At 43.9% G+C, this 24787-nt stretch overlaps 1 protein-coding gene across 1 annotated transcript in view; it reads right to left on the minus strand.

The window, feature by feature from the left end:
- The window catches only part of LOC115092998 (P protein-like), a 120555-nt gene that overhangs the window by 47571 nt on the left and 48197 nt on the right, over window positions 1-24787 (minus strand). Inside the window, exons 9-12 of the mRNA XM_029604554.1 lie at window positions 20263-20334; window positions 7896-7961; window positions 3905-3961; window positions 835-959 (exon numbers count right to left, since the gene is read on the minus strand). Coding sequence (XP_029460414.1) covers window positions 835-959; window positions 3905-3961; window positions 7896-7961; window positions 20263-20334 — 320 coding nt within the window. The remainder of the gene's footprint in view (window positions 1-834; window positions 960-3904; window positions 3962-7895; window positions 7962-20262; window positions 20335-24787) is intronic.

The raw sequence follows: 24787 nt of genomic DNA on the forward strand, positions 1-24787 counted from the left end.
TCCAACCACCCAATATCACTCCTATTAATCTCCATATTCAAACCCCCAGACTCCTCAAACACACACCTCACCTGAGGAAAATAAAGCAAACCCCATGTACTTTTTCACTCAGCACTTAACTTCACACAAACATCATTTGCTGCACCAGAATTCCATTCACTTGCACATCTGCCTGATGCTCTACTTCCCACACCCCCGTACCCCACAGGGAATACCGTGTTCATCACACCTCAGTGTCGGCCCATATCTTCAGGAGAAACTGAAAATGTCAAATGCAGAATGAATACGAAAGAAATGTTCCTATTACGCCGCCAAAACAAAATATTGTCTGGCAGTAGCAGGTCATATGCGCATAATCACCAGAAAAAAAATAAATCATGCTCTCCATTTGAGCGAAAATGAAAGTAAGCAGGTTCACATAGCCGATTAAACCTGGACATCAGCAAGGGCTGTTCACTCTTTCAAATCCTAAACTCTGGACAAAAAAAACAATTTTGAGTCAGTGAAAAATTCATCCAAAATCTCCATCAATGGCCATGTTCTTGTCTGGTCTTTCCAACAAGTAAAGAAGCCCAAGGTCCACAGCCGATAGGATTCAGATGGCAATTTACTATCCTGAGCACTTAGCAAAACCTGCATTACACAACAGGAACCCATCACAATATACACATAGAACCAGCTGTAGTAGCAAGCACTTTTTCCATCAGCACAAAAGAATACAATTCCTTTAGACTCCTATCCCACAGCAAGCAAGCAACATTTCATTTCTGCAACTGAAAACAAATGCAACCAATGCAATACAGTGCATGAATAATATTAAACGTACATACGCACCTTATGGTTACTGGAGTGAAGAGAAGCATCGTGGTAACATTGTCCAAAAATGCAGAAAGCATTGCCGCAATAAGGCACAGAATGATTATCATCGCCCACACTCTGCCTCTTGATAACTGGTATGCCTAATATACATAAATATGAAAAAGTCAGCTTTTTACACTAGAAACATCAAGGCAACCTGATCAATATATATATATATATGCATGTGATGGAATTTTCAAAGAATTATGCAGGAGTTTCATACATAAAAACAGTATATACGAATGCCAGTAGCATTTGTGCACACATATATATCTATGCTATTTTATAAAACTTAAGCATTTGCATGTACTTTGGGTGGAAAAAAAAAAGAAGTGATTTAGGAGTATTCTGGGGTGGGATTTGGAAGCACTTCCACAAGTTTTTAATATGTAAGCGATATACATACAAGTGCATAAGTATATTTCTAAACTTATCTAAAAATTTTACACCTGTTAACAGGGGTGGATTGCGGGAAAATATCAGCACGGGAGGCTTTTTTTCAAAATCAGCCCACGGGGTATCTGATGCCGTCATGCACTTTCCCTGCAGCGCATGCTTAAACAATTCCTAAAACCACGCCAAGTTAAACCTGGAACCTGGCAAAATTAAACTAAAATATACTTATTTATTTATTTAGTTGCTTGGTTTTATATGCCGGCATTCATGTAAAAACATATCATGTCGGTTTACATCTCAGATTAAGCATCGGTAATTGAAATTGCATTTAAAATTAAACATTAAAAAAACTAGTTACATATTATCCATTTTGCTTAAAATATCTAAATAAAAGAAAAATAAAAGAAATAACTATACATTGAGAGATAAAATCATAAAATCATCATCTTTTCTAAATAACTAAGAAGTTGAACACATTCTACACCAGGGGAGAGCAGAGCTGCAGCACCTGTTCCATCCATGGAAATCGGTTGGGCCCCCTACACATCTGCTTAAATCTCTTATAGGAGATATATATCCTGGATTCCCAATCCGGCTTTTGAACCAATTGTAAGTAATTATACTGCCAGCCAGTGTCAGATACACACACACACACTCAGTCACAACCAGATTTTTAGACTGTAGAAATCTTATTGGCACATACACACTAAGACACACACAGACATATACTCTTTCTCAGATCCAAAGACACACACCCACACACAGAGTGTGGTTCTGTGTCTGTATCAGAGAGAAAGACACCCTCACACATACTCTCTCTTACAAAGTATGTATGAGCGTGTCTCTCTCATTCACTCTCTCTGACACACACACAGACATATACTACTCTTTCTCAGATCCAAAGACACACCCACACACAGAGTGTGGTTCTGTGTCTGTATCAGAGAGAAAGATACCCTCGCACATACTCTCTCTTACAAAGTATGTATGAGCGCGTCTCTCTCATTCACGCTCTCTGACACACACACAGACATGTTACTGTTGTGCTGCTGCTTATGTGCTCACACACTGAGTGCCCCCAGTCCAGCGCTGCTGCATCACGGTGTAAAGCTCTTGCTTGCTGCCAGCCCTTCCCCATTCTGCAGTAGCCCCCTCCCTTTCCCAATTCCATTCTCTAGGCCAGCGGTTCTCAACCGGTGTGTCGCGACACACCAGCGTGTCGCCAAGAACATGCAGGTGTGTCGCCACACTTCCCGGTCCCCCGCTAACCCAGCTGCTCCCCCTACCCAAGCGAAGTAGGTCTTCCGCCCAGGCTTAAAAACGCTGATAGCCCGGGCAGAACGCGACAGGAGAGCAGGAGTCAGCGGCACCGGCATGTTCTCTTCTTCCTGCCCCCCCCCCCCCCCGTGGCCTGGAAGAGCAGCGGGTGAGCAGCGGGTGCGTGCATGGGAAGACCATGCTAGTGCAGGCATCACGAGTTTATTTAAATCTGCTACGTTTTTTGATGGGATTAATAAACATGTGGATAATGGTAAGCCAGTGGATGCGGTGCATTTGGATTTTAAGAAGATGTTTGACAAAGTCCCCTTTTGAGAGACTCCTGAAAAAATTAAAAATTCATGGTATAAGAGGCAATGTCCTATTGTGTACTGAAAGTAGTGAAAAGATAAGAAACAGAGGATTAAATGGTCAGTTTTCTCAGTGCAGAAAGGTAAATAGTAGGGTGCCACAGAGATCTGTATTGGAACCGGCGCTTTTTTAATATATTTATAAATGATCAGGAAAGGGAGAACAGTGAGTGAGGTGATCAAATTTTCAGACAATGCAAAATTATTCTGAGTTGTTAAATCACAAGTGAATTGTGAAAAATTGCAGAAGGACCTTGCTAAACTGGAAGATTGGGCATTCAAATGGCAGATGAAATTTAATGTGGAAAAGTGCGAAGTGATGCACATCTGGAAAAGTAATCCACAATGTAGTTACATGATATTAAGTTCCATATTAGGAGTTATCTGCCAGCTGCATATAAAATGATAAGTAAATAAAAAAAATAATAATACATTTATATTGTATATTCCAGAATGCTTTGCTTCTTACACTTGCAGACACAACTCCTAAAAGGAGTGTTAATGAAATGCTGAATAATGTGGTTCAATTATCACTAATTTCTTCATTATCTGAAAACCCATACACAAAGCTTTTCAATTAATTATTCATTGTAAACCAATACTAACCTGCTTTTCTACATTTAAAAGAAATACAAATCAGTTCTGAGAAATGGCAGCAAATTATTTATGCGTACGGTGGTCGGTGACCTCTGTGGCACATTAAACACCTTCTTGTCAGCATGTTGCTTCAATTCTTGCCGAAGAATGTTAACACCGACAGCTCTTGCAAGAGAAAAGCATAGCTATCCTGTAAGTTTTAAAAATGCTCACAGTGCCATCATTTTTCACAGCAGATGTCGAGTGGAGGGTGAATCAATGTTGGCAACTACGGCCAGAGTTAGACCCTTTCCCCCGGATTTATCAGTTCTACAGTGGCACTGCAGCAGCTCTAATACTTGCAGTGTCTCGTAGGGTTTTTTTTGGCAGTAGACCACAAAAGATTGCCGGCCTCTGTATTAGCTGATATTATACTGAGAACCTACCTTTACAGCACAATAATCAAAAAATCCTGTTTCAGAAAATACTGCCACTAAAATCATCTGAAAGAAAGAGAAATATTTAAAGCAAGTTAAAAACCATAATAAAATACAGTAAGCCACTGCAATTACTTACATAAGAAATTAAGCAACATGAATCCAATGTACTCTCATCATCATCATTTGTTTCTTACATACTTTTCCAACTAAAGATCTCAAAGCTAGTTTCAACAAGTTAGAAAATATGTAAGACTATAGTACAGCCAGGTAAAGGCATAATGAGCACAAGGATAGAGTAATTAAATATCTGAAACATAGCACCAGGAAGGTGAGGCATAAAGACAGTTACATTGATTGAGTCCAGTTTTGCTACATCATTAAATCTCTGAAATACAATACCAAAAGATAAGACCTCGTGACTATTTACTAAACTGCATTATTTTTTGCCATTAACGCATAGTAATGGCAGATTTTACCATTCGTTAAGGGAAGAACATTCGTGCAGAATTTACTAAAAAGGGATATGTTTAAAGTAACATAATGAATGCAGCATGCGTTAGTGCTGTTTACGAGTGTCAAGATAGTATATCTAATGCACACTAATAATAGCAAGTATTATTTTTTAATGTGTGTTTGCCATCAAGCGTGCTCAGTGCAGTCTTTCTTAAAGCCATGCAAACCCAGATTTTCCCCTCGATAGCTGTCAGAAATTGGATTCAGGAAAGGTGGATTTCTGGACAGAGGAAAGATTGAATTGAAAGATAGTTGCTTGATTGTCTAATATCTTTTCCTTTCTGTGCTCTTGTCAGTGAAAGGAGAGCGTGTTAGCTTTGGTAGTCTGCTTTTTGTCGTCTTGTGTGCGCGAGGTCAGAGAATGGCGAACGGCAGGAATGTGAGTAGGGCATGTTAGAGATGTGTTGGGTTGTCTGGAATTAAGCAGGGACACGAGCAGAGAGACAGAGGATTTGTAGAGGTATGCAGGCAGGAGTAGAAGTTGAGTGAGAGGCAGCAGTCAGCAGCAGGGGGCAGAGCCTACATCGATTTAGCAAAAGGAAAGCTTGCCTTACAAAGCTGTTAGATGTTTTTGAAGGGGTTAATAAACATGTGGACATTCCAGGGTGAGTTGGTGGATAAAATGTAGCTGAATTTTCATAATGCATTTGACAAAGTCCCCTCATAAGTGACCCATCAGCAAATTTAAAAGTCCAAGGATAGGATGCAATGTCCTGTTGTGGCTGGGTGGTAACTGGCTAAATGATAGGAAAGAGAGAGTAGGATTTCTGTGGATAACCAGATGCAGGGGGCTTCAAGCTCTTGTAGTGTTTACGTTTCTCTCTTTTACCTTTTCAGCTAGTTCTATAGGAAAAAGAAGATGCTATGGTTTTCTAAAGAGGTAGCTGAAAAGATAAGGGAGAACAGATTTGCATTCATAAACTACTTGAGATGCCAGAAAGAGGAAGACAGTGGTGTGGCGAGACTCAGAGATGAAGGGGGCGGAATATGTACAGGCTGATGAGGAAAAACCAAAAATTGCTTAGCAAATATTTCTGATTGGTGTTGACTATGGATGGGCCTGGAGCAGGACCACATAAAACAAGCACAAATAAGATGAGAAGTAAGGTAAACCTCAATTGATTTTCAGAACAGGGTGTTTGTGAGGAGTTAGCAAATCAACTGGACCGGATGGTATGAATCCCAGGGTTCTGAAGGAACTCAAAAATGAAATTTCAGATCTATTATTTAAAAATTGTAATCTATCATTAAAATCATCCATTGTACCTGAAGACTGGAGGGTGGCCAATGTAACCCCAATATTTAAAAAGGGCTCCAGGGGCAATCCAGGAAACTATAGACCAGTGAGCCTGACTTCAGTGCTGGGAAAAATAGTGGAAAGTGTTCTAAAGATCAAAATCACAGAACATATAGAAAGACATGGTTTAATGGAACACAGTCAACAGATTTACCCATAAATCTACCCCATTTTTTTTGAAGGGGTTAATAAACATGTGGATAAAGGTGAACCGGTAGATGTAGTGTATTTGGATTTTCAGAAGGCATTTGACAAAGTCCCTCATGCGAGGCTTCTAAGAAAACTAAAAAGTCATGGGATAGGAGGCGATGTCCTTTCGTGGATTACAAACTGGTTAAAAGACAGGAAACAGAGAGTAGGATTAAATGGACAATTTTCTCAGTGGAAAAGGGTAAACAGTGGAGTGCCTCAGGGATCTGTACTTGGACCGGTGCTTTTCAATATATTTATAAATGATCTGGAAAGGAATATGACGAGTGAGGTAATCAAATTTGCAGATGATACAAAATTATTCAAAGTAGTTAAATGGATTGTGATAAATTGCAGGAGGACCTTGCGAGGCTGGAAGATTGGGCATCCAAATGGCAGATGAAATTTAATGTGGACAAGTGCAAGGAGTAGCATATAAGGAAAAATAACCCTTGCTGTAGTTACACAATGTTAGGTTCCATATTAGGAGTTACCACCCAGGAAAAAGATCTAATCATTGTATATTATACATTGAAATCATCAGCTCAGTGTGCTGAGGCACTCAGAATGGAAAATGTCATAATGCCTCTGTATCGCTCCATGGTGAGACCGCACCTTGAATACTGTGTACAATTCTGGTCACTGCATCTCAAAAAAGATATAGTTGCGATGGTGAAGGTACAGAGAAGGGCAACCAAAATGATAAAGGGGTTGGAACAGCTCCCCTATGAGGAAAGGCTGAAGAGGTTAGGACTTTTCAGCTTGGAGAAGAGACGGCTGAGGGGGGATATGATAGAGGTGTTTAAGATCATGAGAGGTCCAGTGTCCTGGTGTCTCATCTTGGCCTTCTGCTCCCTGATGTTCCAGGTTCCTTGATGTCCTGCTCCTGTGTCTTCATCTTCAGCGCTCTTGAGCCTTCTGGTACCTGTTAGGCCGGGGGTCCTTTGGATGATGTCTTGCCCGAGCGTGGACTAGCCTACAGGTGGACTGGTGTCCTGTGCTCCTGAGCCGTCATGTCCTGCCAGCCGTTGGTGGAGCTTCGGACGACATCGGCTCCGTCATTGGGAGTTCTGCTTCGACTGGATCCTTCCCTGCGCTTGTCCCGCTCCCAGCGTGGTCCGTGACCAGCCTCCTCGGGCTGTGTAGGGCGCGCAGTGGGACAGGGTGGTCCATGACTCAGTCCCGCGGGTGGGCTGAGTAGGGCGCCCTGAGAGATAGTGCCAATGTCCTTCCGCCCAGCTTCTCGTCTCGTCTGGACTTTGTCAGTTCCTCGTCTTGTCCTGGATGGGAGCACATGTGCATTTGAAAGCATGTGTGCATGAGAGAGAGGAAGCATATGTGTGAGAGCATGTGAGCACCAAAGCATGTGAATATGAGAGAGAGGGAGCACATGTGTATGTGGAAGCATGTGCGTATGAGAGAGAGGAAGCATATGTGTGAGAGAATGTGAGCACCAAAGCATGTGAAAATGACAGAGAGGGAGCACAAGTGTATGTGGAAGCATGTGTGTATGAGAGAGAGGAAGCATATGTGTGAGAGAATGTGTGCACCAAAGCACGTGAATATGAGAGAGAGGGAGCACATGTGTATGTGGAAGCATGTGTGTATGAGAGAGAGGAAGCACATGTGTATGTGGAAGCATGTGTACATGAAAGAGAGGGAGCATGACAGAGTATTGTGATTCTGCTCGTGGGAGGACCCGCTCTCTCACCCCCCAACACCAGCTTTCTCTGTCAGCACTGGTGGATAATGTCACCCATTTGTGTGGCTGATATTTATCCTGCTCGTCCATGGAGAATGTCATTTATGACTGCAATACCACTTTTCCATCATTCACTAGCAAGTTTACAAATAATAAATAGTGGAATTATATCCTCTCCCCAGAAATAGGTGGCTCATGACACTTCCATGACGTGCGGCCCCTTTCCCTGAAAATCAGATAAGAAAATGTGCAAACAGTTTAGAGGCAGAAAGATATACATAAAGCATATTAATTACCATCCCAAACAGCAGTGCCAGTGTTCCATAATCAATCCACTCCACGATATTGATTAGGCTTGGCCTCTGCAATCCAAAAAATAAGATTAATAGTCAATACAATGAGTCAACAAACTAGTGATTAGTTGCTAAAAGCAAACTCCGTTCCCTTGTAAGCTTTTCACATATATTGTGATGAATATTAATTAGGTGAAAATTATTTCTTTTCACAATAATTTAAAATACTGGCAACAAATTATTACTAAAAGCACATGCATTACGCCAATCTTTTGCCTGTTTCTTCACTGCAGAATACCGAGAATAAGCAGCTATATCTCCCCTGCGCCTATACAAGCAGAACGTCGTCAGATCCACCTTCCTCAGCAACATAGTATAAAAGGCTTTTAAAATGGGTAAGAAAGGGTTCTTCACAGCTAGAATGAAGGCAATTCATTTTAAGCAGGGTCCTACAACTAAGGCAAACATTTTACAAAATATCACAGAATATGACTGACACATTAACACAACAACCTAATTAAGAGATCACAACTTTTGCCAAAACATTTAAACATGCTTAACACATTCTCACATATGTTTTTACCTCTTAGAAATCCCAAACCCTTCTGCTTATGACAAAACTCAAATTTGCTATGAGTAGACAGGAGGGAAATAATTCTAAAATAAAACAAAACAATTTCTTGACTTTATTTGGAAGTGAGAAAATGGACGGCAGGCTGGCGTCCCTCTTCCTTCAGGCGTGGTTTAGGACAGAGCTGGGCAAAATGTTTGGTACTGAGGCCCACGTTACATTCATCTGCAGAGAAGGCCGGCGGGAAGGGGGGGGGGATCCCCTGTACAGCAGGCAGATGAAGTTTCTTTTCCCCTCCTCCCCCCCCCTCCTAGGTTTGCTCTCTTCCCCTCTTCTCTTTCCCCAGACTCAATGCTGAATTTGCCAGCTTCACCCTTCTGAGGCTCAATCCCTCCACTTCCATTCCCCCTGCCCAGCCTCCTCCATTTCCCTCTCTTACCACTCCCCTGATTCAACCCTCCCCCCCCATACACACACTTTGCTCTCTTCCCCTCTGCAGTCTTGATCCCCGTGTCCAGCTATCACTTCTAGCATCCTACAGGATGATGCTGCCCTTTTTCATCTTCTGGTACAAAGCTGCTGCTGCTGCTGTCACCTTCCTCCCTCCTGCGGTCCTCCAACCTCACGCGGGCTGACACGTCGTCTCCTCCTCCTCCTCCTCCTCCTCCCTTCTAACCAGGCTGAAGCAAAGCTTCTGCTCTCTCTCTTCCTAGTTCCATCCTAAAATTTCTGCTGCTGCTGCCTTGCCTTCTCTTCCAGCCTGGTGCTCCCCACAGGTCCAACTGCTTCCAGATCCCCCGAGGTCTGCTTCTCACCAATGCAGCAGCGCTGCCCCTACAGCTCTGTGCAGCGCGGTGGAACTAGGAAGCAGAAAAAAAATGCTTTTCCGATGGAGCTGCAAACTTGCTAGTGAATGATGGAAAAGTGGCACTGCAGTCATAAATGACATTCTCCATGGACAAGCAGGATAAATATCAGCCACACAAATGGGTGACATTATCCAGTGCTGACAGAGAAAGCTGGTGTTGGGGGGTGAGTGAGCGGGTCCTCCCACAAGCAGAATGACAATACTCTGTCATGCTCCCTCTCTCTCATGTACACATGCTTTGGTGCACACATGCTCTCACACATATGCTTCCTCTCTCTCATACACACATGCTTCCACATACACATGTGCTCCCTCTCTCTCATATTCACATGCTTTGGTGCATACATGCTCTCACACATATGCTTCCTCTCTCTCATACACACATGCCAATACATGAATGCTCACTCTCTCACATACATACATACTCTCTTCTCTCATACACACATGTTCTCACATGTGCACTCACACATACCCACTGGCTTCCAGTACTACAGCAATTTAAAGCCCACATTTGTTCTAACATAAAAAACCATTGGATCCAGGCGTCACATTTTTTTTTTTTTACAAGATCTGCACTTTTTTGTTCTTGAAATGGTTTGTCTCCCGTTGTTGGGAGGCAACTATTCTGAGTTGTTACTGAAGCGGGAACAAAAATGGATTTATTTATTAGACACAGTTACACCTAAAGGATAGAACGCTGAATTAGAGTGGAGTTATTTTATCTGACGTTCCTCTGCAGTGATTGGATTGGCTGTCCTTTCTGCTCTTTCATTGGTTTAGAATCTTAGCATTCTGATTGGCTACTTTTCCTTCTCTCTGAGCCTGCTGTATTTTTCGCACCAAAATGTGGACTTTAAATTGCTGTAATACTGGAAGCCAGTGCACTCCCTGGAAACTTTGACTTACAACTAATACGGTATGTTGATAATGTATTCTTATTTCTATGTCAGCTTGCCCTCTCTATTTTGGTTCTGATGTATATATTTATGTTTACAGAATGCTGGTATAAAGACATCTGTCCCTCCCGATGCAGCCTGACGGCGAAACACGGGGTCCGTTTCGGGGGACCCGTTGAATTGTTATTATAAACCCAGTGGAGTTGCCATTATAAGAAATATTAATACATTTGATGATTAAGTTGATAAACTTTCAGACCTGCAAGCTTATTCTGTACTTTTCTTGTATGTACTCAAATGAAGAGTGACATCCCGGACGAGCCCTGTTTAGATTTAGTTTTTGGGTCATTGCCAGGTTCTTGTGGCCTGGTTTGGCCACTGTTGGAAACAGGATGCTGGGCTTGATGGACCTTTGGTCTGACCCAGTATGCCATGTCCTTCTTCTTATGAAATGAAACATTACATGGAATCATGCCTCATCTGTGCCAAACATAAGAGCTTTCATGCTCACCCTGGGGGACTGTTACAGCCATTGCCAGCCCCTAAGAAACCCTGGACCCACCTGTCCACTGACTACATTACAACCTCTCCCTCTCTAATGACCATGCAATGATATGGGTCATGGTAGATTGTTTCTCTAAAGTGGCTCAATTTACACCTCTAGCAGGCCTCCTGTCTGCACCAGAATTGGCTGGTCGCTTAATGCAACAAATCTTTTGTCTCCATTGGGTTCCCTCTTACATTCTCTTTGACCATGGAGTTCAATTCACAGCGCAATTCTGAAGAGGTCTGTAAAATATGGAATCAGACTGGACTTCACATCAGCATATCACCGGCAAGGTAATGGTCAGATGGAAAGGGTCAACCAAATCATATGTTAATGACATGATGACTGGGCTACTCTCCTCCCTTGGGCAGAATTCACCATAAATATCACATAGGGAGTTGCACTGGGTTGTCACTGTGTCAGGTCATCTATGGCAAATACCGTAGGATACTCTCTCAATCCTGCTTTTGGTATCTTGCCCAGTGGCCCATGCTATGAGCCATGATCTCCAAGCCCTATGGCAGAGGACCAGTCAACTGCTCACCATGGCAGTTAACCAATTTAAAAAACCAGGACGACAAAAAGCGAAGACCCGCACAACAATTTAAAGTGGGAGATCTGATATGGCTCAAAATCTTCAGCTTAAAATGTCCTCCATCAAATTCACACCAAAGTATATTGGACCATTCCCCATTCTAAGGCAGGTAAGGACTGTGGCCTACCAAATAAAGTTGCCACCCATGCTGAAAATACATGTTTGTCATTACTGAAGCCACTAATCCTGTCCTAGCTGTCATAGCAACACCTCCAGTCCCATGGAAGTGACATCCAAGATGGACACAGAGTTCGAACCTAGGAGAACCTAGGCTCCAGGAGAGGCCAGAATAGATTAGAATACCTTTCCTCCTGGAAGAATTTCGGACCAGAGGAGAACATGTGGATGCCAGCAGTCAACCTTCAAGCCCCTCAGTTACTGAAAGACTTCAATCAATGCTTTCCCCAGAAGCAAAGCCTAGAGGCCTGCGGAGGGGGTACTGTAACATTTCGCTGCTCAGAGGATGACCCCAACATACCAAGCTCTCTCCAGTGGCATGGATACTGCCATGCTGTTTCTCCGGACACCAGCCCCACTAGGTGCAGGCGCATGCTGTGCGCTATGTTAAGAAGGCCCTGCAATGGGAAACCTCAACCCTGCACTCCCTGATGATTTCAACGTAGCTGGATATTCAAATCCGGCGTCTCAGCAACAGGTCTCCTGCCTTGATCTGCAGAGTGTGTTGCCACTGTCCCTGTTTCCTGGTTCCTGCCCTGCCTCATCCGACCTGTCCTTGCCTCCCCTGCCTGTTCTGTCTAGTCCAGACCTCCCTGTCTTGCTCCTTCCCTTCCTAGTTTGTTTCATGGCTTGAGGGGGTCTCCTGCCAGCCACCATACTCACCCCAAAGCGGCCGGGTCTCCTTGACAAATGCAGCAGTAAACCGCTATCCCCGCCAACATAGCAGGATGCTGCCAGTTCCCTCTTATGCACATGTGTGTAGATGCTCCTGGAGTTAAAGGGCCTGCAGTGGAAAAACCCATCTAGCACCCTTAGATAACATCACCACTTGCTCCTATATAAGGGCAGTCCAGACACCCTTCAGACACCTCAGCAACAGGTCCAGCTACATTGTTGTGTATGTCGCTTCTAGCCCAGCCTTCATCTGCCCTGCTTATTCCTGTCTTGCCTACCAGCCTGTCTCCACCTTATCCATCTCTCTTCCTCTCCCTTAGTGGGTATTTGGCCTTGTTGGACTCTTGACTTTCCTGAATGCTGCCTACCTCGACCCTTGTTTCGACTCTCAATTTGCCTGACACTGCCTACTCCTGGCCATAACCTGCCCTTTGACCATAGCCTTAGTCTACAGCAGAGATCTTCGCCTAAGTCCTGCCCCAGCACCCAAATATTCAATCAGAGTGGAATGTGGGCTGATATAGGTGAAGTTCCTGACTGGTCTCTGCTTTGCCTGGGTCCACCTATTGGTGGTGAGGACCTGCAGGGCTCCTCACTGCAGGTAGAACCAATCTCACCCCAAGGGTCCACAGACACAATAGTTTGCTGAGGCCATGGATTCGTCACACTTGACTTTGCTCTAAGCCATCCCTGGTTTAGCTCGCAGGCTACAACGTCAACAAGGTGCCTTGGAGTTCCTTGCTACAGCTACGGATTGCCTCACTACCTGCCTGGACGCCTGACTTCTCCCACCATACTGCTTCCTCCTATGCCAGTGCCATCCCTTTCTTTAGTACCCAGTTGGCCTGTTCCTCAGTTTCCAGCAGTGTCAGAGATTTCTCAACCAGTGCAGAATGCACTTCCACTTGTAGGCTTCTCTGTTTCCTAATGACCAAGCCAAGACAACCTATAATCCTCTCTCTGCTAGATAGAACAGTGCTGGCCTGGGCTTCTCCCTTCTGGGAACAAGGGAACCCCATCCTACTTGACCTTCAGCAGTCCATGGAACAATTCTAATCTGTCTTCGAGAAGCCAGGGCAAGCAGCTTCAATGGCCTCTGATCTACTCAATCTTTGCCAGGGCTCCCGAACCTTAGGCAAGTTAGTCATGGAGTTCAGAATCCTGGCCTCTGAACTAAATTGGCAGGAAGACAGCCTACTCACCATCTACCTGGAAGACCGCTTGGGGAAGATTAAGGATGAGATTGCTGCCTGGGAGCTTCCCAACTCCTTGCAGGCCCTTATTGCCCTAATTGGCAAGATAGACCGACATTTGCAGGAAAGGGCCCAGGAGACCCATCCAGCATGCAGAATCACCTTGGTCCCTTGCTTTCAATGCTGCTCTCACCTGCTACCGCTGCACTCTCAGCCTCTCCTCCAGAGGAGGAACTGAAGCAAATGGGCCTCTGCCACCTAACCCTAGGAGAGAGAGGCTCATCACAGGCAACAGGGTCTCTGTCTCTACTGCATGGCCCGAGGCCATCTCTTGACTCACTGCTTTTAGGGTCGCTCAGGGAGATGACCCTAGGTCTTACTGTCCCTGCTCCCCTACTCCTCTAGCCAGTTACAGTAGATCTGGACCCAATATGTTTCTTCACCCAGGCCTTTGTAGACTCTGGCTCTGTGGGGAACTTCATTCTGCAGGACCTGGTCTGCCAGCTGCAAATACCTACTATTCAAATGTCTCTGCCGCTTGTAATATCTTCAGTCTATGGGGATCCTCTCATGGGATAGGTTATTTGGACCACCAAGCCACTAACCTAACATGGAAGCTGATTTTTTCTCTTGCACAAGGAGAAAATCAGCTTCCATTTTATTCCCAAAGCCGTTAAACCCATCATAGTAGGCCTGCATTGGCTTCAACAACATCAACCTCATTTTGATTGGTCCACCTTGGAGAACCACTGGGGCATGGGTATACAGATTCCTGCTTGGTATCTGTGGGACCATCTCACCAATGATATGCAGAGTATACTCTAAAAAGAGCGCTGACCCTGCTGTCTCATTATCCATATAACTGCGGCATTGAGCTCATTCCCAGAGCTATGCTCCAGTGGAGTCAGGTCTACTCTTTATCTCCACCAGAGACACTTTCCATGTCAGCCTATATTCAAGAAAATCTGGCACAGGGATTCATCTGGCCGTCCTCTTCTCCGGCAGGAGCTGGTTTCTTTTTCATCACAAAGAAAGATGGATTGTTCAGACTGTGAATAGATTATTGTGGTTTGAATGCTTTTATTTTATTTATTTATTTATTTATTTATTTAATGTCTCTTATATACCGATGTCCGTTTGCACATCGCATCGGTTCACAGTAAAACATGAACTTTATGGGCGAAGCCCTTACAAGGAACAGATAAATACAGTTAACTTTAGGGCATAGCCCTTAACAAAAACCAAGGAAGAAATACATTGGAGGGGGGTATTGATTTACATACTATAACCTATATATATGTATATATATATATATATATATAAATAAATATAAACATAAATATTATAAATATTATAAAAGGACAGGTTCCTCCTGCCATTACTAACCAAGATCGTTAATCATCTACAGGGTGCCAAGATATTTATAAAATTGTATCTCCATGGCACGTAAATCTTGTCCGCATCAAGGCTGGAGATGATAGAAGATCACCTTTAATGCACACAATGGGCACTATGAGTATTTGAGAACGTCCTTTGGAGTTTGCAACATCCCTGCAGTCTTCCAAAAGATGGTCAATGAGATCTTCTGTGACCTACTGCATACCTGCATGGTCATATATCTGAATGACATACTGATTTTTTTCCCAGACCATCGTAGAGATATTCAGACCATTCTTCAGTGTCTCCAAGAAAATAACCTCTGCACCAAAGTGGAGAAATGTCTCTTCAAGCAAGAGAACTCCATTTCCTTGGTTATATAATCTCTTGAGAAGGATTTCAGATGGACCTGGCCAAGGTAAAAGTTGTCCTGGAGTGGCCACACCAGGTTGGGTTTTGAGCTTTGCAAAGGTTCTAGGGTTTGCTAATTATTACACCAATTTATCTCTAGCTACTCCTTCTTGGCAGCCCCCTTACTACCCTTACCTGTAAGGGTGCCAACACCAAAGTTTGGCCGCCAGAAGCTACTGATGCTTTTCAGAAACTAAAGGATGCCTTTTTTCACAGATTTTGTCTATGCCGCCTGAATCCCATGTGACCCTTCATTATGGAGGTAGATAACTCTATCCTTGAGGTAGGGCAGTCCTCAACCAACAGAACTCTGAAGGTGCTCTTTGACCATGTTCCTTCTTCTCCAAGAAGTTCTGTATGGCTGAGCGCAACTACAGTATTGAAGACCGGGAGCTGTTGGGAGTCAAGCTGGACCTAGAAGAGTGTCATCATCTTCTTGAGGGGGGACTCAATATCGCATCACTATATATATGAACCACAAGAACCTTGAATATTTACATCCAGCTCAGCAGCTCAACCCTAGGCAGGCTCTCTGGTCTTTGTTCTTTGCCTGTTTCAATGTTGAGTTTTGATACTTCCCCCACTCTCAAAAATCAACTAGCAGACTCCCTCTCCTGTTCTTTTCAGATAGAGGACATCCCAGAAGCTCCAAGACATATCATTGATCCCACTAAGATACACCTGGCCACTATGGTATTCATCCCTCCAGGGAAAACAGTAGTGTCCACCAGATTGTATGAAAAAGTGTTAAAATGGGCCCATGACTCCCTTATAGCAGGACACCCTGGATGGGCACAAATTCTTGAACTGCTTCAATGGCACTACTGGTGGCCCCAAGTGAAGCAGGATGTTAAGACCTATGTCGACTCATGTCCCACCTGCGCCCAGCAAAAAGCCTTACATGGCCGACCCTGGACTGTTGCTGGCCCCCAGGGAACCCTGGACCCACTTTTCCATGGACTTTATCATGGACCTCCCTTTCTCTATCAGCACCACCGTGATATGGGTGATAATCATTTCTCCAAGATGGCATACCTCGTCCCATTGCCGGGCCTTCCTTCTGCACCTCCACAGAAGTTCAATTTACCACCCGATACTGGTGTCCCTCTGCAAGAAATTTGGGATCATGCTTGACTATATGACAGTCTACCACCCATAGGACAACAGGCAAGCGGATCGTACCAGTGGCGTAGCCACGGGTGGGCCTGGGTGGGCAGGTGCCCACCCAACTTAGACCCAGGCCCACCCAACTGGCACCGGAACTGCAAGGCTGTCGCGGGATCCCATCCCCGCGACAGCGAACAAGAGAACCCACGCCTCGCGCGCCATCACGGCACACGTGGGGCAGCGCTGCTGCGGCCGCATGGCCAACCGGTCTTCCTGTTCGGGGGGGAGCGGAAGCGCCGCGCGCAACTTCCGCTTCCTCCCCCAGAGCAGGAAGATCAGCTGCCTCTCCTGCTGCCACCCGTTCTCCTGCTATCTTCGGACCAAACGGCCTGCCGAACTTCCTGTTTGGGGGAGCGGAAGCGCCGCGCACAGCTTCCGCTTTCTCCCCCAGAGCTGGAAGATCAGCTGCCTCTCCTGCTGCCACCCGTTCTCCTGCTATCTTCTTCGGGCGTCGGGCCGTACTGCGCGCCGATCTTCCTGCTTGGGGGGAGGGTGGAAGCGGATGTTGTGCGCTGCGCTTCCGCTCCCCCCCCCCCAACAGGAAGTTCGGCGGGCAGTACGGCCCGACGCCCGAAGCAGATAGCAGGAGAACGGGTGGCAGCAGGAGAGGCAGCTGATCTTCCTGCTCTGGGGGAGAAAGCGGAAGCTGTGCACGTGCTTGAATGTGTATGTGTGGATGAGAATGGGAGTGTGTGTGGGTGAAAACTGGAGCCTGGGTGTGTATGTGGGTGAGAATGGAAGCTTGAATATGTGGGTGAATGGGAGCTCGAATGTGTGTATGTGTGGTTGAGAATGGGAGCCTGGGTTTGTGGGTGGGTGAGAATGGGAGCTTGAATGTGTGTATATATGGGTGAGAATGAGAGCCTGGGTTTGTGTGGGTGGGTGAGAATGGAAGCTTGAATATGTGGATAAGAATGGGTGCTTGAATGTGTGTATGTGTGGGTGAGAATAGTACCTTAAATGTGTATATGTATGGATGAGAATGGGAGCTTAAATATGTGTGGGTGAGACTGGGAGCATGGGTTTGTGGGTGAGAATAGGAGTCTGGGTTTATGTGTGTGGGTGAGAATGGGTGCCTGGATGTGCGTCTGTGTGTGCATAAGAATATAAGCCTGGGGAGGGGTGAGAAAGTGAGAACTTGAATGTGAGCTTGTGGGGGGGGGAGAGCATATGAGAGTGACAGCTTGAGTGTGTGAGAGGGAGTCTGTGAGAGAAAGCGTGTATGTGTGTGTGTGTGTGTGTGTGTGTGTGTGTGTGTGTGTGTGTGTGTGTGTGGAAGGGAAGAAGACAGTAATAGAAGAAAGACACTGAAAAGGAATTAGGAAATGAGCTATAAGGGAAAAAATGGGAAAAAGAGACCAGGACCAACTGATTAGAAAAATACAAAGATCAGGCAACAAAGGTAAAAATATATATCTATATTTTGAGATGTTAGCAATTTAAATATAAGCAACACAACCGCTCTCTCAAAATTTATGGACAGGTAGGAGCCGTGTATAAAATCGTAATAATAAGAAGGCTAAAGTACCACAAATCACCGTGAATTATGTTTGTATTATTAAGTAAACCTCATACTTAGGCGTAGATGTGAATGCTATGCTGCATAATTTGGCATTATTTATCAGTAAAAAAAACAACTAGTAGACCTGCATGCCTACAGCCCACCCATGTTAACCTTGTGCCCACCCAAAAAATCAATTCTGGCTACGCCACTGGATCGTACTAACCAAACTCTTAAAACATTCCTGCACTCCTATGTCAATGAATGCCAGTACAATTGGGCTGACCTCCTGCCCTAGGCTGATATCTCCCACAATAACCATATAAACACAGCCAACGTCTTTGTCCTTCCTGCCTCCATTGCCAATACCCATGATAATCTCTTCACCCACTGCTCAACTTTCAGCACAAGAACTATATAACCTATCAAAGTGAACCAACCAATTGATTGAAAAGGCTGCCACATGAGCCAAAATAACAGCTGATGCCTGAAGGATGCCAGCTTCCCAATTTAAGATGGGTGAAAAAGGTTTGATTTTAAGCACCAAACATGCCTGCAGCTTCTCTCATTACGACTGGCACCCTGCTTTATTGGTCCATTTCCAATGTTATGGCAAATGGGCCCTGTCCCTTATCAGTTAAAGCTACCACCTACCTTAAAGTTTCACAATGTGTTCCACATTTCACTGCTTAAACCATTGGTGCTTTCCTGGCCCTCCAGTGTACTGCCCGACCACCAGGAGGTCATAACAAAAGAGGACTTTATCTCCTGGAAAAACTATGGCCCAGAAGAAAACTCGTGGGAACCAGCATCCAATATATTGGACCCCAATGTGCTGAAAGTGTTCCACAGCAGTACCCCTCAAAACCCAAAGCCTTAGGGAGGGGGCTTGAGGGGGGGTACTGATGCATTTCATGGCTTGCGGGAGTCTCCTGTAAGCCGCACTACTCACCCCAATGCACCCGGGCCTCTTTCACTAATGCGGCATCACACCGGTTTCCTCTAGCTCATGCTCGCTCAGATGATCTTGGAGTTAAAGGGCCCACGGCGGGAAAATCCCTGCAGTGCCTTTAGATGACATCACCAGTTGGTCCTATATAAAGGCAGTCCAGACTCCCTTCAGATACTCAGCAACGTTGTAGTGCATGTTGCTTCTAGCCCTCGTCTTCCCAGTCTGTTCCAGCCTTTGTAGGGAACAGACATAAGGTAAACCTTGCTTGTTCCTGCCTTGCCTGCAGCCTGTCTCCACCTTATCTGTCACTCTTTCTCTCCCTTGGTTGGATACTTGGCCTTGACCCTTGCTTGGACTCTTGCCTGAATGTTGCCTGCCCTTGGACCATGGCCTTAGTCTGCAGCAGAGACCTTTGTCTAAGTCCTGCTGACCATGGCACCCAAAGGATCTTCCCAAGGGGAACATGGGCTGATATAGGTGAAGCTCCTCTGATTTGCCTGGGTCCACCTGCTGGCAGCGAGGACCTGCAGGGCTACTCCCTTCAGGTAGAGCTAATCTCTCCTCAGCCCACAGTCACAACACTTGCCTTGTGCTGACTTCTCAGATCTGACCACTGCCTGCACCTACTCTTTTGCCTGCAGCCTGCCATTGACTGCCGCCCAGATCTGGACCACGATTGCTCACTGCCTGCCCTGACCTCAGCTTGGCCCTGGACTCTCTCTCTCTCCTTGCCCTGTAGGACCATTGCCTAAGTCCTGCTGGTCCCCAGAACCCAAGGGCTCAGCCTGCAGGGAAACAATCATTTCATTGATTTGTACTAAAAGAAATGCAATTAATCAAATAAACTAATTATCTGCATTGGGCCAAGAAGCAGCATCGCAAAGGAGGGGTGGGCTGCTGTCATAGTGGTACTCATCTTTGGTCCACAGACCATGCGTGAAGGAGGGGACACTCATTATTCATATTTTACATTTATCAGTAAGACATCTGAAGAGGATTAAAAAAAACAGAACCATGGTTTACTTAGAGTCATAACTGTGGGAATAGCTAAATAAAATAAACTTTTAGAAACTGTATACACATCTCCTCATAAATAAATTAAAAATCCGAACAAAAAAGGGTACCTTAATGATATCATTTGCTTTAGCTACTGCCTGTTTTTTTTAAAAATTAATGTTGCTATATAGGGATCCTCTGTAGTAAGCTTTTTTTTCCCCAAAGACAGAAAATTAGAACATTTTTAGCATAGGCCCCTAAATCAGGATTGCATAGTCATAATTCTCTTAAAACATATTTTTATTTTTAACTTTCTGAAAAATTCACTTCATTTTACATGCCAAATGTCTATTACTTAAATTATTTGTGAGCTATAGCATTTCAATATTATACTCTGCTGCTGTGCAAATGTACAACAGTTATAGATTAAATGTTGCAACTTACCTGACCTACCACAGCCAACGCAGCCAAGGCTGCCAGCGAGCCCAGCATAGCTGCCAGGGTTCTGTGAACAATCTAAAATGAAAATAAAAGGACATTGTTACATACTGATGGCTCTTGCATTGGAAGTAAGCATTATGAACTGAAAATATCATCAGCAAAACTGACTGATACATGGTGGGGTAACCTGCACGGCGCAGCAGATACTACCATGGGAAGCTTGCTAGGCAGACTGGATGGACCACTGGTCCTTTTCTGTCATCATTTCTAGGTTTCTCTGTTAAGGGGAAGTTTTATTTCAAAGAAAATAGTAGAAAACGTCTTCTAACCAGTTTGCTGGCACATTTTGAAAAGATTTTTCTATTTTATAAGGATTTGCCTTCTTGAAACTTCAGGAAGGGATAAAATTCACAGAAAATAAAAATATGCAAGCAAAACCTTTTGCAAAATGCACTGAATGACTTTTGCATAATAGGGTTAAATTTAAGAATGTTTGAGGTCAATATTCAGAGACACTTAGCCAGATAACTTTTAGGGTATCCATCTTAAAGTCTTTAATACTCCTAGCACTTATCTGACCAAACTTTAGCTAGATAAGAGAGTATCCAGCAAAAATTTATCCGGATAAAGTAAGGCGTTTCGAGAGTATTCTGGAATCGAGCTGAGATAGCAAAATAGCTTATTTGGACAACTCTGATATATCAAGATGTCGGCCAGTGGAGAAGTAAAATCATCTTGGAATGAGTTCCGGGATAACTAACTTAACCGACAATATTTTAAAAATATTGTTGGTTAAGCAACAATTATAGACAAAAAATATACTTCCAAGCAGGTCTCGCACCTGATCCCCCCCATCCCAGTGAAAACAATGCAGGTCCTGCTGACCAATCTCTGAGGCCCCCCAAAAGTAAATATTTCAAGTTGCAGGCTTTTAGGCCCCAAAAGCCTACTGTCCCCCTTCTCTTCCAAAAGCCATAAAAGCATTTAATGTCAGACTACAACATTATATCACCCTACTCTCATCAACTCAGTCCTGACTTTCCCACCCTACTCTCATTCCATCAGACTTCTAATTGCAACCAGGAGCTTGGAACTTAAGTGCAGCTCCTGGGTCCGTCCAACGTTGCTTTGACAGCAATGCTGGCCACTCAAGCTATCAGCCCAGCAATACTCTGACAGTAACACTGTTAGCTTACGTGACCAGCATTGCTCTCAGAATAATACTGGATACATTGGGAGCTGGATGCAAGTTCCAAGCTCTCAATTGCAATTAGAGGTTTGGGGGTGCGGCAATACTCTAGGCACTCACTCCTTAGAAATAAAAAATTCCTGACTCGTTTTGTGTAAAGAGAATTTGCCGACAGACCAGGCTCAAAACAAACCACACTGTATCCTGACAAGCTTCCTCATCCTCGAGTTTTCACATACTCCTATGCTGGCATTAATCTACTTTTGAAACGCTGTACTGAAATGATATTAATCTCTGACCCCTCGTGGTCCCATTTTTGCTGGTAGCTTCCTTCATAATGCTGCCTCCAACCAAGATATCATATATATAACTTTCACATTGCTGAGGTACTGTGATGGCCAGAGAAACTCTCCTTATCTTGACTTGATGTGAATGCTCGCCATCCCCCTGACGCAGCCTTGGTGCAAAACACGGCCGTGTCTGGATATTTCTACCTTTTCAGAATAAGAGTATATTGTTTAAACAAGTGTTCTTTCCTGTTGGCCTTCAAACAAATAAAGCAATTAATATATGTATTGAACAGTTTATATTGTAGTGCCATACATTATTTTGGGATTCATATTTATGTGAAAAGGACCGGAAGCGCAAGCCTATTGGCACGCGAATCAAACCCTTCAATTATTTGAGTGAAGATCAATTTAAAGTTGGTTAAAGAGGATTGGTAAGTATTTATTTATTTATTTATAGTTTTTTATATACCGCGGAACGTAATACACATCACCTCGGTTTACAGCAAACAGTAATTCAGCCAAAGGCTTTACAATAAACATCAGAGGAATAAGTAATGTGCTAAATTAACAGCAAAACTAGAAGTATACATATCAAATATATATGAGTAATGAGAGGAATGGGAGTAGGTGGGAAAGGTAAGGCAGTATACAAGAATCAAGAGTTAGTTGAGAAGCGAAGTATGTAATTGCATAATTTACATCTATCAGAGGAAGGCCTTTCGAAACAGCCAAGTTTTTAAGTTCTGCTTAAATTTTCGGTGGCAGGGTTCTTGGCGCAGATCAGAGGGCATACTGTTCCACATTTTGGTTCCTGCTATAATGAGGGAACGTTTTTTTGTGGATGTAAGTTTGGTTAGTTTAGGAGAAGGGATCGGTAGTCTGGCCTTATGTTGAGATCTGATTGGACGGTTTGTTTTTTGGAAATACAGGTGCTCGGGAAACCATTGCATGTTTTGGTTGTAAATGGCCTTATGAATCAGAGTCATTGATTTGTAGATGATCCTGGATGCAACAGGTAGCCAGTGAAGTAATTGAAGCACAGGAGAGATGTGATCGTAGCGGTGCGTGTTGGCGATGATGCGTGCCGCTGCATTTTGAAGCATTTGTAATGGCTGCAATGTGTTTTTTGGTAGTCCTAATAGCAAAGCATTGCAGTAGTCAAGTTTTGATAGAATTGTGGCTTGTAGAACCGTGCGGAAGTCGTATGGGTGTAGTAGAGGTCTAATACGCTTTAGTGTGTTAAGCTTAAAAAATCCGTTTTTAACAGTGTTAGCGATGAATTTTTTAAAGGTAAAGTTGTTGTCTAATATAACGCCAAGGCTGCGAACTTGCTGTGCCGCCGGAGGGTAGCCTTGGGGTAGGACTGTTGTGTTCAGTGTGGAGTTGTTTGCAGGTGATATGAAGAGGAGTTCAGTCTTGTTAGTATTGATAGCTAGAAAGTTGTTGGTGAGGAGTTTTTTTTATTTCCGTGAGGGCTGCATTCCAAGTGTTCAGAGCATTTGAAAGAGAGTTTTTTATAGGTATGAGAATCTGCACATCATCTGCATAAATAAAGTGTTGGAGACCCAGTTTAGATAGGAGGCGACATAATGGAGTGAGATAAATATTAAACAGCATTGACGAAAGTGCAGATCCTTGGGGTACTCCTTGTGTGAGGCTTCTAGGTTTAGATTCACATTGACCACTTTTTACACTGTAACTCCTGTTGTTCAGGAATGATTGGAACCAAAGTAGTGCAGTGCCGGAAATACCTATTTCAGAAAGGCGTGTGATAAGTGTGTTGTGATTAACAGTGTCAAAGGCAGAAGATATATCCAGTAGGGCAAGTATGTATGCATGGCCAGAGTCAAGGGCTTTCAGGAGTGATTCTGATAGTGATAGCTTTGGGAAATCTTTGGACTTATAAAAGTTCCTGTTGGACTCTATGTGATATAGTGGGACATATTCTTTAGAGTTTGTGTGTGTCTGAGGTAATAAGCGAGCCAGAGGTAGTTAATTCTAGTGTCTGTTTTTCCCACCCACTCAACCCTTGATTTTTAGGCAAGACACACTCTCTCATTAAAAATCAATCAGGCTCCTATCTAAATCATTCCACTAAGCAACCCCCTGATCATAAATGAAACTTCATCTCCCAAATTTCTCTCATCAGTTACATGTCACTTTAACTTCTCCCTTCCCCTATCTTCCCATCAGTGTTCTTTAAGGATATTACGATTCGTCCCCTCTCGTTCCCCCTTTTTACCCTCCCTGCCCTCCTTGCTCAAGGCACGCTACCTTTATTTTATTTTAATTTTAATTAATAATTTGTTTTTAGCTAGTTATCATCTAGCTATTTAGTCAAATTTATGTATTTAAGTTTATTTTAGTTATATTTTATTTTTATTTTTAACATGTTGTAAACCGTTTTGATAAAATTTTATTTTAAAAAACGGTATATAAATACCTTTAAATAAATAAATAAAATAAATTGTACCAGCCCTTATTGAAAGTTTAATCATCCCCTTGTAGGACACTAACTGATTGATTGGTAAATTCACCTGTAAATATAAAGTGCTCTAATTCCCTTAGTATCCTAAACTTAACTAGGAACTCAATAAAATTAAGATGAAGGCAGCAGTCCAGCAGCAAAAGGGGAGCTTTCTAGTCTTTTGCATTGAGTGTCACATGTATGAATTTTACCCGCCAGTGAGAGATTATATGTGTGCACTCGGTGCAAAGAGCTCCTGGCTCTCAGGGAATGAATCTGATCTCTGGAGGCTAGAGTAGCAGACTTGGAGGAGCTGAGGCAGAAAGAGAGGTATATTGAGGAGACCTTCAGGGACATAGTAGCCAAGTTTCAAATCCAGTCTGGCAGCCTAGTGTTGCCTTGGATCAGAAAGGTCTCCCAGTAGGAGAACATCACCCTGGTGTAGCAGGAAGTGATCTTGAGCAGGGACCTGCTCTCCAGGTGATGTATTGTCGTCTCACACTGAGGACAAGTCTCCCAGGGCTACTGCCCAGGAGGGAAGGGTTAGGTTAGTTGGTGATTCAATTATTAGAAATGTAGATA

Source organism: Rhinatrema bivittatum, chromosome 5, assembly GCF_901001135.1.
Source record: "Rhinatrema bivittatum chromosome 5, aRhiBiv1.1, whole genome shotgun sequence".
Classification (NCBI taxonomy): domain Eukaryota; kingdom Metazoa; phylum Chordata; class Amphibia; order Gymnophiona; family Rhinatrematidae; genus Rhinatrema; species Rhinatrema bivittatum.